This window comes from Hyperolius riggenbachi, chromosome 2, assembly GCF_040937935.1.
Source record: "Hyperolius riggenbachi isolate aHypRig1 chromosome 2, aHypRig1.pri, whole genome shotgun sequence".
NCBI classification, from domain to species: Eukaryota; Metazoa; Chordata; class Amphibia; order Anura; family Hyperoliidae; genus Hyperolius; species Hyperolius riggenbachi.
The window spans coordinates 335229221-335244066 of NC_090647.1; the positions used below are offsets into that span (position 1 = coordinate 335229221).

The 14846-nt window shown below is 42.0% G+C and overlaps 1 protein-coding gene across 5 annotated transcripts in view; it reads left to right on the top strand.

Annotated features, from left to right (window-relative positions):
* ITPR3 (inositol 1,4,5-trisphosphate receptor type 3) overlaps positions 1 to 14846 on the top strand; it is a 357611-nt gene that overhangs the window by 291578 nt on the left and 51187 nt on the right. For all 5 annotated transcript variants that reach the window (XM_068269377.1, XM_068269380.1, XM_068269378.1 and 2 more), the window contains 6 exons: positions 213 to 385; positions 2245 to 2409; positions 5565 to 5745; positions 6025 to 6132; positions 8886 to 9007; positions 9661 to 9826. In XM_068269377.1, the coding sequence (XP_068125478.1) occupies positions 213 to 385; positions 2245 to 2409; positions 5565 to 5745; positions 6025 to 6132; positions 8886 to 9007; positions 9661 to 9826 (915 nt within the window). The remainder of the gene's footprint in view (positions 1 to 212; positions 386 to 2244; positions 2410 to 5564; positions 5746 to 6024; positions 6133 to 8885; positions 9008 to 9660; positions 9827 to 14846) is intronic.

Below are 14846 nucleotides of genomic sequence, written 5' to 3' on the forward strand. Positions count from 1 at the left end.
AGAATTGACTGTGGAATTGAGTGGCGAAATGATCGAGCGGGAGAATTGAGCGGCAAAATCGAGCTGTGTATGCCCAGCATTAGACAGCAGTGAAATGCTACGGAACTATATGTCATTTGTTTAGGCATATAGATTGTATTTTTTGTCTTCTTAATTGTCTATTTTGGAAATCTGTTGGTATTCCTGATAGTATTATGTCATTTGTTTTACAGGAATATTGGATTCACCTCTTGTATCCATTCTTTTCTGGGCCATGGTCTGTTTTTCGGTTATGTCTCTTTTCACAAAGCGCTATGGTCTACGACCCCTTATTGTGGCCTTAATCCTGCGTTCTGTGTACTACATGGGAATCGGCCCTACACTCTATTTACTTGGCGGACTAAACGTAAGACTTTACACATTGTTACTAATGTTGAGCTGCATGTAGGCAGTGGTACTACTCCTATTAATTACACATTTTAAACCTTATTTATAGTTGTCAACTTTTCCCTATAATAATAGTGGGGAATGACGAGGACCTGTCACCCTGCCACTACTATATGGCTGTGCAGTGCCTTCCCTCTGCCATTCTACATACCAACAGCCTATTTTTGGACATTCTGTTGTATCCCTAATGTTAGTCTTTAAATACAAGTCTTTGTTTCTCTAAACACCAGTTTTATTTGAAATTTGGCATTTCGACAGTCGGACTAACGCACATCTATTCTGCAGTGACGGAAATATTTCCTGTGCTATCCAGGAAAACCTTGGGAAATCAGCACCACTTTCAATGTATCCATCTTCACATTTTGATCTGTTTTGTGTCTGAAGAACTCACCATTAGTTGTAACTGCTGCCATTATAGACTTTTATACTGCTTGGGAAAAAATCATCACCTGGGAGATATTTTCTCTCCCTCACCTTCAACAAAATAGAAAAAACACGTCTGGCCCTGGCAATGCCCCTCCCCTAAAAATACATATGTGAATGTACATGCTTGGCTGAGCTGAGCTTGCAAGTAATGGTTGTCCATGAGAAAAGTGCTTATGCAATCAGACCATGCTGCAAGCCCAACTGCCAATTTGTATCTTTTCTGTTGATAATTTAATCTATTAGCAGCTTCAATAGAGTTATCTCGTTTGAGATAAGTGCTCTGCGTTTGACCTCAGTCAGCAGAACTCCTTGTGCTGTAAATTCTTGGAATGTTTTGATCTCTCTTTACTAGCAGAAAATATAGAAACTTAAAGAGGAACTCCTGTGTAAATAATCTAATAAAAAATGCTTCATTTTTACAATAATTATGTATAAATGATTTAGTCAGTGTTTGCCCATTGTAAAATCTTTTAAATCCCTGATTTACATTCTGACATTTATTACATGGTGACATTTTTACTGTTGGAAGGTGACGTAGCTGCTGCTTGCTTTTTTGGCAGTTGGAAACAGCTGTAAACAGCTATTTCCCACAATGCAACAAGGTTTACAGACAGGAAACTGCCAGGAGTACCACGGTCCTCAGAGTTTCTTGTGGGAGGGATTTTACCACAATATCAGCCATACAGCGCCCCCTGATGGTCTGTTTGTGAAAAGGAATAGATTTGTCATGTAAAAGGGGGTATCAGCTACTGATTGGGATAAAGTTCAATTCTTGGTTGGAGTTTCTCTTTAAAGCAGAAGTCCTCTGCTATTGTCTCACACTGCCAGCTAGTGACAAGTAGCCATACATACATATTAAAGCAATACTAATTAAAAGCAAGGAAATGTAACACAGTGGCGTAGTGGTTAGCGCTCTCACCTTGCAGCGTTGGATTCCCGGTTCGAATACCAGCCAGGGCAACATCTGCAAGGAGTTTTTGTATGTTCTTCCTGTGTCTGTGTGGGCTTCCTCCAGGGACACCAGTTTCCTCCCACATCCCAAAAACATACAGATAAGTTAATTGGCTTCCCCCTAAATTGGCCCTAGACTATGATACATTCACTACACAATACATACATAGACATATGACTATGGTAGGAATTGGATTGTGAGCCCCTCTGAGGGACAGTTAAGTGACAAAACAGTATACTCTGCACAGTGCTGCGGAAGATATTGGCGCTATATAAATACTAAATAATAACAAATACTAAAAAATGTGCTAAAATAAATTGTCCTGGGGCACTTGCAAGCCTCTAAATAAATTAATTGCTAAATAGTTAAAACATGATCACAGACTTGTTACTGGGATTCAGCTGTAATCAACTCTCATCGGTGTGTTTTCATTTTCACAGCTAACAAATAAAATCGTTTTCGTTGTAAGCTTTGTGGGCAATCGTGGGACTTTCATCCGAGGATACAAGGCTATGATAATGGATATGGAATTCCTTTACCATGTGGCCTACATTCTGACCAGCGTCCTGGGAGTCTTTGCACATGAACTGTTTTACAGCATTCTGGTAGGTTCAATGTCTTACAGATGGTTACAATAAAAAGAGACATCCTGGCCACAGGGTGTTCCAATATTTAGTTAGAATTGTTTGCTTACCAGTATGTAAACTTTTTAACTATGAGCCCACCTAAGGAAAATGGATTTAGCTACTGGAAAGCTCAAATTGTTTTATAGAACAGTATTTATACTGGCATGTACTGTATGTGCACTTCTAGATCCAAAAATAATGAGCAATCAATAATGAAGGCATAGACTGATAGATAGAAGTAAAAGATAAGTTTAAGATATAAATCATCATCAACACATCTATAGTCAGTGTCGTAACAATAGAGGATGCCGAGGTTGCAACTGCACTTAGGCCCTTGGACCAGTGGGGTCCATCAGGGGCCCGTTTTCAAACATTGTATTAGCTGCTCATTGGTGCTGTGGTGGTAATGATCATTTTTATATGTATATTGAATATTGGTAACCATTACAAACTCTCCGAACAAAAAGGGGACTGGAGGGCGCTGCCTAAGATTCTAGTCGTAATAAATTACTCTCGCGGAGTTCTCCACAAAATTATCTGCCTCCTGCTGCAACTATCCAGGATAGGGTTACCCCCTATTCCCTATCTCAACAAAGGATCAAAATTGTATAGTAATAGGAAGTGCGCTGGACATAATTATATTGTAATAAAAGCTTTATATAAATCTATATGTCTTTTATACAATCCTTAAAACAGTACTATATCACATACATCCACACATGCGGTCACACACAAGGAGCGTACTGGTTCCCTTTAAAAAATTAGTCACGTGACTAATAAAAAACTAATGGTCATATATGCATATAAACCTATAAAAACGAAACCAGAGCTCAAAAATAGGAATGTTCAGAACTTTGATTTCCCTCTCTCTCCCAAGGGTTAGTGTTGTACTGATTTCCCAGTGTTAAGTTCCTGTGTTACGTATAGACACAGACGTTTGCACAGTCCTATTAGTGATCACATATGGCTAAATAGCCTGCCAATTGCGGGATTTCTAGCCTACACATCAGATGACACTAATGACAGTCTATGTGTCAGGTCTCACCGCTCTCCGTTATGGTGTCCGGATCCAACTTACGGCTTTCCGGCCCTCAACGGATTCTGTTCTGCAGGCTGATTCCTTCCTCATAGGTCCACCTCGGTCACGCCGCTCCGGTGGCTCGTTCTGAACCTGGATCACTCAGTATCGCCGATCTCTGCTACAACTTCCGGTCCTCCGCACTTGAGGCTTGACGTCACTTCCTAGTGCATCGAATGCTAAACAGTTACGAGGGGCGCCCCGTTTTAACTGTGGAACGGCTAATTCTCCTTTTCTCCACCAAGAACCGACAGTTTGTAACAGTTTGGAACGAATAGAGTCGACTGTGGAGGGTGGAACGCAAGGAAGTAGCCTGAGCAACTTGAGTGAGGCGCACTAGGAAGTGACGTCAAGCCTTAAGTGCGGAGGACCGGAAGTTGTAGCAGAGATCGGCGATACTGAGTGATCCAGGTTCAGAACGAGCCACCGGAGCGGCGTGACCGAGATGGACCTATGAGGAAGGAATCAGCCTGCAGAACAGAATCCGTTGAGGGTTGGAAAGCCGTAAGTTGGATCCGGACACCATAACGGGGAGCGGTGAGACCTGACACATAGACTGTCATTAGTGTCATCTGGTGTGTAGGCTAGAAATCCCGCAATTGGCAGGCTATTTAGCCATATGTGATCACTAATAGGACTGTGCAAACGTCTGTGTCTATAAGTAACACAGGAACTTAACACTGGGAAATCAGTACAACACGAACCTTTGGGAGAGAGAGGGAAATCAAAGTTCTGAACATTCCTATTTTTGAGCTCTGGTTTCGTTTTTATAGGTTTATATGCATATATGACCATTAGTTTTTATTAGTCACGTGACTTGAGATTTTTTAAGGGGAACCAGTACACTCCTTGTGTGTGACCGCATGTGTGGATGTATGTGATATAGTACTGTTTTAAGGATTGTCTAAAAGACATATAGATTTAAATAAAGCTTTTATTACAATATAATTATGTCCAGCGCACTTCCTATTACTATACATTACAAACTCTCCCCCTGCTTACACTTCTCTGACACTGGAGCTATCATTGGCAGGCTTTGGGGCTGTAGTGACTGTAGTGGTAATGACAATCTTTATATGTCCTTTGAATAGTTGTAATCATTAGCAAACTTTATCATCACTCCTCACACCTCTGCCACACAGTGGCTGTCCTTGGAAAGCTGGTTTTGGTGGCTGGATAGTGTAATGGTCAAGGGCTCTGCCTCTGACACAGGAGACCTGGGTTTGAATCTCAGCTCTGCCTGTTCAGTAAGCCAGCACCTATTCAGTAGGAGACCTTGGGCAAGACTCCCTAACACTGCTACTGCCTATACCGTCCTAGTGGCCGCAGCTTTGGCGCTTTGAGTCCGCCAGGAGAAAAGCGCGATATAAATGTTCTGTGTTTGTTTGTTTGTTTCATGTGATTATTATATATACAGTAATGGGTGGGGAAGAGGGGAGCAGTGTAAAGTGTGCACGGGAGCCCATGGCTCTACAACTATACCATTGGATAGAAATGCTAGTTTACACAATAGTAGAGACTTGTCATTGTAGAAATGCAAACAGCTGCTGAGCCCCAAGATTTGAAACATTAATGCACCCTCAGTAGGCAGAAGAATGCATATTTTGTCAGCTAGACAGTTCACAGGGCCCTTTACAACTATCCGTAAGTAAAGCACAGTAAAGGGTCCAAAGATATGTTAGAAGTCTGCACAATTGTATTAATTTAAGAAATAGCATTGATATTCTAGTATTGTCTCAATTTTCACTGGATCTCCTTTACTGTTGAGGATTGCTACTACAACATCAGTGACTTTTCTTCAGCTATTTTCTCTTTTCATTAAGCAATCTTAGTCTGTAGCTAGAAAGTGAGCTAGAAAGTGTGTTGTTGCCTCTGGCGCGTCATAAAACAGCCTACATAACAATGGCACTGGGGAAAACAGACCATATTTACTGAACTTAAAATATTGATTTCCTAAGCCTACCTGATTTATGACTATAAATTGGGGAATACGTTATGCTGTATTTCTGTCAGAGCGGCTGTCTCATTAATTTACCTTAATTACCTCCGCCCCCAGCTCTTTGACCTGATATATCGTGAAGAGACACTGTTTAACGTGATCAAGAGTGTGACGCGTAATGGCCGATCAATCCTTCTGACCGCACTGCTGGCTCTGATCCTGGTCTACCTCTTCTCCATTGTGGGATTCCTCTTCTTGAAAGATGACTTCATCATGGAAGTGGACCACCTTCCTAAGGGTGAGCTAAAAGGCAAATGCCCGACATTGAGTTTTCATTATGGTCCTACCTAAATCTCAGCTATCAGCTGCATGCATTAGTGTCTGTAGATACTGGCAGCGGTGTGACTAGAAAACATTGTGCAATGTGATTTGTATTATAAAGGTGACTTTTATGTCAGTCCATAGAAATGCTTTATTCAACGTGAGGCGGTTTTATGCAGTGTAAATTACTGTATGTTGATCTGAAAGCCTATAAAAGCACGAATGTAATTCAATTGAGTCTGCTTCTTCTCAACAGCTCCTAACACAATGGCCCAGTCAGTGGGATCAAACTCCTATGGAGAATACTGCAGCAAGGACCAAGTCGACTGCACTGCTGGTGTAACAGTGCTGGATAATCCGGAAGGTGATTATTAATGCAGTATAGTATAAATTACCCCTGTCAGCTTTTATTCTCTTTAATTCCGCACTCTGATGTTTTGCATTATTCACAGAGCTGTTTTCTCTGTTCTTTATTGCTTTGTTTCAGTTATGAAATGCCTTTCAGTCATTTTTTTTCTCTCGGAAAACATGGTGTCTATTTATAAAATATAGTACATAAGTTCCTTGCTTAGGCCGTGCAGAAAAGTGGAGAATTGCAAATGAAAACAGTAAAATGATGAGTATGCAAACCATGTCCTTGCCAAGGAAGTGCGCTACCAATTTATTGTGTTAAAACAAAAGTATTCAAATGCTGCCTGCCGTGTGCAACTGCCAGACACTTTCCCAGTAAAATTAAAGGTCTCCACCTGTTCTAGCATAATCATTTATTTTCCTCTGTTTTCTTTTTTTATTTCAATTTTGTATGTTAAGAAAACTGGTCACAAAACTCAGCAATAGAAACTGAGCATATAATGAAAATACATAATCTAAGAATCAATAAAAGAAATAAGTGCATAGAACGTCCAATAGACGGATTCATGAAGTGAAAGGGAGTTGGACACTTGAGCTTCTCTGTTGGTTAGTGAAGCCACCATCACATCCAAAGATCAGCAAAGTACCCCCCCATGCAAAATGTTATTATGCTATGAGCTCACTTTGCCTCCCACTAGTCTTATTATATGACATTTAGATCTGGTAAAAGGCCATAAATCCCTTTATTTAGATGCTATGACTTGTGGTGCACTTGGGGCAGCCATGCTGATGTCTAGGAGGGAAGGCGTTGCCCAGCTGTTGCTCACCACTTCTCCCATTAAAAATGCAGGAGTGGGGGTATGGCCAAGCTGCTTCTCAAGCCCCTTCTCATTGTGGTGAAGGGAGTGGGTGGTTCTGATAGTGGTGGGGGAGGGACATGGCTTGGATGGTGGGTTTCCTGGAATCTGTGAAGGGCTACCGTGTGAGTTGGGCACCGGGTGGTACCGACAGTAAAAATTGTTTATTTACATTACTGATATTTTACTATATATTTGGCCCCCATTCTTACATGACCCTAATGCCTAACACTAACCAAACAACAAATAGACAATCCGCTATAACAATTCTTTCCTATGGGCACCAACTCACTGTCTGGTCGCATGATTACCGATACTATACATAGGTGTCTATTAGACACCACCCAAATGACCGCCTCACTGCTAAAATAACCTGATCTGATTTTCCTTCCTATTGTAAGTGACATGACAGGAATGTGGGGGAAAACTTGCCGGGGAAAGTGCAGACTATAGTCTTTATGTAATGTCTGAGCTGGCAGAGAAGTGCACTGACATGGCAGTAATAATTGTGGCTGAAAGCTTCCTAATGTATGGTATATACCGTAGTTTTGCTCCAATCTTTTCAAAATCGATTAATCAGCAGTTCAGCCAAGCAAGCCAAACAAGACCAGGGTCTTGTACCCTTTGTGTACTCCTCACCTATATATAAATATATTTCACACTCTATCAAAATATTTACGGTATATAGCCAAGGCTGGGCACAACTTTAAATGAGTTAAATGTTTTTAAATGTTAACGCTCATTTACAAATTGGTGTTTTATGCTTGTTTTATTGTGTTAAACGTTTATATGGGTCTGTCTTTACCTCACAGGTTAGCCTGCAGTATTACAAAAGCATAAGCTAAATACAGAGGGACACAATTTTTTTTGTTAAAAATTAAATCAATAATTGTTAATCATTAAGGAGGACATCTTTAGGAATGATCAGTGTACACACAGGCTGCTTGGCTATAGCAAACCAGCCGATTCTGTTCTATTGAGAGAGGGTGGGGCACAAGGAGATAGTAGTGCCCACAGCTGTAAGAATAATAGACTTGTTTGTCACTAAGCAACCTGTCATGGATCTCTAAACATTGTGAGAAAGCAGTACATATTCCAGACAATCACAAACAAAAATAAATAACGGCTAAGCAATAAAAATCTAGTATCTGTTAGTAGCTTCATATTGGATTAGATTATTTCAGGCTGACAATGCTCTGGCCATTTTCAGTAAAGCTTAACGCAAATAAAATATTCTTATTGAACATATCCTGTACACTTACTAAAAAAATGAAAAAAGAGCATATTTCTAGGCATAAACAAACATAAATAAACCATGTACAATCAATGTCTGTGCCCCTACAAGGAAAGGTTAGCTGAATCACTAGGGTAAGCCAGACAGGCAACCTATTTGTCATAAATTCCCCTGGCAAATAATATTATGTAACTTTGCGGTGTAAGTTACAAAGCAGAATTTATGGTCCTGAACATATTGATGTCATGCACCGAAGAAAAATACACCTTATAAATTCTGCTGCATGTATTAACACTCCTGCCACAAACAGTTTGTATAGAGAGTCCCATGCGCAAACGCAGACCGCATCCAAGTTACCTTACAAAATTATTTACAGGGAATAAAACGACATTTTAGTAGTCTGCTGTCTTGGAGCGCGGTAGAAGAATGAGTAATATTTTTGCAAGAGAGATGGAGCACATCATTTTTAAACGTTTCCAATAATTCCTAGAATGCATAAATTATAAGGAAGTGGCATTCATTACTCTGCAAATCTTTATCTTTATTGGTGGGGAATTAAACTTTTAGTCTTTGAGCGATAGATCTTGCTGCCTCATTTATTATTTTTTTAATCTTCTGCTTTTTCCATGCCCCATCCTTTTCCTCTGTTTAATTGTCTCCTTCTGAATGTCTTAGATGAAGAGGGTGACACGGAGAGAGCGTGCGACACGTTACTCATGTGTATCGTCACCGTACTAAATCACGGCTTACGGAACGGAGGAGGTGTTGGCGACATTTTAAGAAAGCCCTCTAAAGATGTAAGCAAATCGGATTTCATTAGCTTTTGAAGTAAATAACCTGCCACAACCTATTTGCATGCCATTAAATTTAACCAAGGGTTTATACGGCTCCTATAAAATGAATTTTAAAGAGAACCCGAGGTGGGTTTGAAGAATGTGATCGGAATACAGAGGCTGGATCTGCCTATAGAGCCCAGCCTCTGTTGCTATCCCAAACCCCCCTAAGGTCCCCCTGCACTCTGCAATCCCCCATAAATCCCAGCCGTGCTGTGAGGCTGTGTTTACATCTGTAGTGTCAGTCTCGGCTGCTCCCCCGCCTGTTGCATAGCTCCGGTCCCTGCCCCCATCCCTTCCCTCCAATCAGCTGGGAGGGAAGGGATGCAGGCGGGGACCGGAGTTCTGCAGGAGGCGGGGAGAACAGCAGACTGACACTATAGAGATAAACACAGCCAGCTTTGACAAGCTGCTTGTCAGCAGCGTGGCTGTGATTTATGAGGGATTGCAGAGCGCAGGGGGGACCATAGGGGGGTTTGGGATAGCAACAGAGGCTGGGCTGTATAGGCAGATTCAGCCTCTGTATGCAGATAACATTCTTCAAACCCACCTCGGGTTCTCTTTAAGGGCGTTTTCTAGAGAACATGACTATAGGCTTTTCTTTGCTTCCCCAACAGGAATCTCTGTTTCCAGCTCGAGTGGTGTACGATCTTCTCTTCTACTTTATTGTCATAATCATCGTTCTGAACCTCATCTTTGGTGTTATCATTGACACGTTTGCAGATCTGAGGAGTGAGAAACAAAAGAAAGAGGAAGTACTGAAAACAACATGTTTTATTTGTGGTAAGGATCCATCAAGGTTATCCCTTGTCGTAGCTCATGTACCTGGCTTAAAGTAGATCTCCACTTCAAAAGGAAACAAAAATGCCCACTCTTAACCTCTTGAGGACTGCAGGGCTAAACCCCCCTAGTGACCAGGCAATTTTTAGTTTAAAAGGCCACTGCAGCTTTAAGGCCAAGCTGCAGGGCCGCACAAAATAGCACACGAGTGATTCCCCCCCCCTTTTCTCCCCACCAACAGAGCTCTCTGTTGGTGGGGTCTGATCGCTCCCCCCATGTTTATTTTTGTTTTAATAAATATTATTGTTGCCTTTTTTTAAAAAAAAAACCCTCTTCCTTTAAACCCCTTCCCTCCCTCGCTCCCTCCCTCCCCACAGCCGGCCAATTATGGCGATCGGCTGTCATAGGCTTCTGCCTATGAGAGCCGATCGCTCTCTTGTCCCCCAGGGGGACAGCCGTGTCACACGGCTGTCCCCAGTGCAGCGCTGCTGCTGATCGCAGCGCTGCACAAAGTAAATAGACGGCGATCACGCCGTCTACCGGTCTCCCGAGCGGCAATAGCCGCTCGGAGACTGAAGGCGGGGCGGAGCTCCGCCCCCCAAGCAGGAGATGCGCGCGCAGCCTGCGCGCGATCTCCTGCAAAACAGAGCCCCAGGACTTTACGCCAATTGGCGTTAGGCGGTCCTGGGGCTACCGCCGCGGCCACGCCTACTGGCGTGACGCGGTCGGCAAGAGGTTAAACACCCCAGAAAGGCATGTATGGAAAAAGATCTGTGATTACCTGAGGTTTTTTTTAATATGGGCTCTTTTTTTCTAATATTTTTTCTGGAGGTAGTTACAAGTGAATGATTCAGCCGTGTCTGCCAGGAGTAAGAGTAGTAGCAGTCAACTGACTTACTTGCACCGCTTGATCTTGTTCAATCTCCAACAAAAACTATGCAGCTGGCAAGTAGGGATGATCAGTGAGATGCAAATATTTCCAAGATCATGCAGAATTATGTAACTTTTGTATGCAAAGGTATGCAGCTTAAAATAGACCAATCAAGTCCCTCCAAGGCTTATTAGCTATGTAAGTAAAACCCCAACAACCCCACCCCGAGCAATTGGTTTATTTTCTACTGGCTTTAGAGCTCTCAGAAAACAATCATTCCACTGAGATCATTGGACAGGACTAAGGAAGTTGCCATCTGTGATACATTTCAGAATGTAAATCAGGGGGAGGAAAGATTTACACTGAGCAAACACTGACTAAATAATTTATAAATGGATATTGTAAAATAGTTATAATTCTGTTTAATACTTACAATACACTACAGTTACTTTTTAAACAAAATTCACATACATGCAAACAGTATGCTGTACATGGAATCACAAGAGAATAAGTGATGTGCACTATACAACTAGTGCCAAGTCAAAACCACAATTAGAAAAAAATAGGCACTACACCAGTAGTGTTTATAAACTTATTTCGCATTGTATGTGAAAACCTCCATGAAAATGAACATATCAGGTGTAAGTGAAAATTGACCAAAATTGGCAAAAACAAACATTTAGCTGTAATGCTTTACATAAATGAAACCCAGATTATAAATGTACAGTATACCCAAGCGTGTACATACAGTTGTGTTCAAAATTATTCAACCCCCAATGTTGTAAAGGGTTTTAGGGAATTTTGTGTACATTTGTAATTGTGTTCAGAATGAAATCTTACAAGGACTTTTTAAAGAACCAAATGTAACTAAAATGACATCGATTGCTTTTGTAATACAGTATTACATTTTTTGTGTGTGATTTCTTCATTGACACAATTATTCAACCCTTTAAAGACTACCACTCTTAAGAACAGAGGTTCATTCAAGTGTTTTCGATCAGGTATTGAAAACACCTGTGGATGTTAACGAGCAGCAATCAAGCATAATAAGCACCAATTAGGCAGATTTAAAATGACTGTGGTACTCAGCTCCTTCTAGACATTTACTGGTGTGTTTACAAACATGGTGAAGTCAAGAGAAGAGTCCAGGAAGACAAGAGAAGAGGTGATTTATCTTCACAGGAAGGGCAATTGCTATAAGAAGATTGCAAAGATGTTAAACAAACCAAGAGACACCATAGGAAGCATCATTCGCAAATTCAAGGCAAAGGGCACTGTTGAAATGCTACCTGGTTGTGGCAGAAAGAAGATGCTGACTTTGACTGCTGTGCGCTGCCTGAAGCGCAAAGTGGAGAAAAGTCCCCGTGTGACTGCTGAGGAACTGAAAAAAAGATTTGTCAGATGCGGGTACTGAAGTTTAAGCTCAGAACTCCCAGGCGCACCCCCTTGCTGTCTCCAAAGAATAAGTAGAGTCGACTGCAGGATGCCAAAAGTCATGTGGAAAACCACAAAAGTTTTGGGATAGTGTTCTGTGGACTGATGAAACAAAATTAGAACTGTTTGGCCCATGGATCAACGCTATGTTTAGAGGAGGAAGAACAAGGCCTATGAAGAAAAGAACACCTTGCCTACTGTGAAGCATGGCGGGGGATCAATCATGCTTTGGGGCTGTTTTACTTCTGCAGGTACAAGGAAGCTTCAGCGTGTGCAAGGTACCATGAATTCTCTTCAGTACCAGGAGATATTGGATGAAAATGTGATGCAGTCCGTCACAAACCTGAGGCTTGGGAGACGTTGGACCTTTCAACAGGACAATGATCCCAAGCATACCTCCAAGTCCACTAGAGCATGGTTGCAGATTAAAGGCTGGCACATTTTGGAGTGGCCATCGCAGTCACCAGACTTAACCGCTTGCCGACCGCGTCATGCCAATGGGCGTGGCCGCGGCGGCAGCCCCAGGACCAGCTAACGCCAATTGGCGTAAAGTCCTTGGGGCTCGCAGTACAGGAGATCGCGCGCACGCTGCGCGCGCATCTCCTGTTAGTCTCCGAGCGGCGGTTGCCGCTCGGGAGACTGTTAGACGGCGGAATCGCCGTCTAATTACATTGTACAGCGCTGCGATCGGCAGCAGCGATGTACTGGGGACAGCCATGTGACACGGCTGTCCCCATGGGACACTAGAGAGCGATCGGCTCTCATAGGCAGAAGCCTATGACAGCCGATCGCCGTTATTGGCTGGCTGTGGGGTGGGAGGGAGGGAGGGTAAAGCGTAAAAGAAAAAATAGGCAGTTTTATTTAAAAAAATGACAACATTTAAACAAAACAAGCAAACACTGGGGGGGAGGGGGGCGATCAGACCCCACCAACAGAGAGCTCTGTTGGTGGGGAGAAAAGGGGGGAGGAATCACTGTTGTGCTGTGTTGTGCGGTCCTGCAGCTTGGCCTTAAAGCTGCAGTGGCCTTTTTTAACAATAATAGCCTGGTCTTTAGGGGGGGTAAAGCCCATGGTCCTCAAGAGGTTAAATCCGATTGAGAACCTCTGGTGGGACTTAAAGAAAGCAGTTGCAGCACGCAAACCTAAGAATGTGACTGAACTGGAGGCTTTTGCCCATGAAGAATGGGCTAAGATACCCGTAGATCGCTGCAAGACACTTGTGTCAAGCCATGCTTCACGTTAAAAAGCTGTTATAACTGGAAAAGGATGTTGTACTAAATACTAAGAATGAATGTCACTTGTGGGGGTTGAATAAAGCTGATAATGTGAGCACAGAAAATACATCTGTGGTTATTTCATTATAAATGTTATGTTATATTTGTCTGACTTACAAGTGCCTCTTTGATTTAATTGTAAACAAGATGACTGAAAAGATCAAAATCCATGTCAAACTGCCAAAACACTCAATTTCAGTGGGGGGTTGAATAATTTTGAACACAACTGTATTGCATATAGTGTCACGTACACAGGCTCTGTCATGTTGTTATATTGCATGTAAAATATCAGCACTTGAAATGATACCATCCTTCATGTATTCTGACTTACACATAAGACTTGAAAGAGGGATAATTAAGGGAGCAAAGCAGCTTAAGTGCATTTGATCCCAACATGAGCACAGCTGGGAGGTATGGCTAGTGGTTTCAAAGCAAAACCTGCACACTGTCAAACCAAACCACCACATTCATGTGCAGAACAAGCTTGAATTCGGCGCCTTCCAAGTCTATTGCCTTTCTTTTGAATATTTGTGCTCTGTTGCCTCTGTCTGGGTATGATGTCCCCAACACAGTTTGTTATTTTTCATTATAGTCCTAAATCTGGTCATCATCCAACATTACATTACTGGATAGTGTCAGTTGCCAGTGTGTCCACACTCTAGAATGACCATGCTCTATGCTGGAGCCACATAAGAGGTAGAAATTCCAGAGTGGTTGGTAACTAGGGATAAGACTGTTCCTCTAGTCTACATGCACCAGTACGATGTTGGCCCAGTTCTCACACACTGGAAATATTGCATGCAGCTGGCAGCTTTTAATTATCTTTTAGCCGTTCACATTTGACCAAATATTGTGGTATGAGCTGAACAACACCTGGATTAAATACATGGCTATGTGAGCTTTTCTGCCATCCAGGATTCTTTATAATCCTCCTATTCTGTGATATGAGGTAATTTAGAGTATTAGGACTGAACATATCCTGAGATATTGCAGCCCAGACTAGCCACTGAACATTGAGCTGACATTTATTACACGGATTACATGGCTTTGATGGTGGACAGACTTAGAGCTGAATATTTATTTCTGAGCCACATATGATGATCTCTTATATTCCTATTATGGATTAAGTCACAGCCTCCTGAAACCTTTAAACCTAGCTTGGATATTGACACCTACCATGCTGGTTACTGAGAACATTTGTTATAGTGGCTACATCACTCCTTTCATGCCATTGCTTGTATATTGTAGCTGTTAAGAGTTTATATTTCTTGCCATCTTAACGTTAGAGAGGAGGTGTCCTGTATAGGTTTGTAGTAGTATAAATATGATTCTATAATATTTATTTGGTGAGATGGTGTTACAAACCTGAATGGAGGAACAGGTGATGACCACAGTGTGCAGCAATACAGACACTGAAACAAGGAATAATGTGCAATAATGGTTT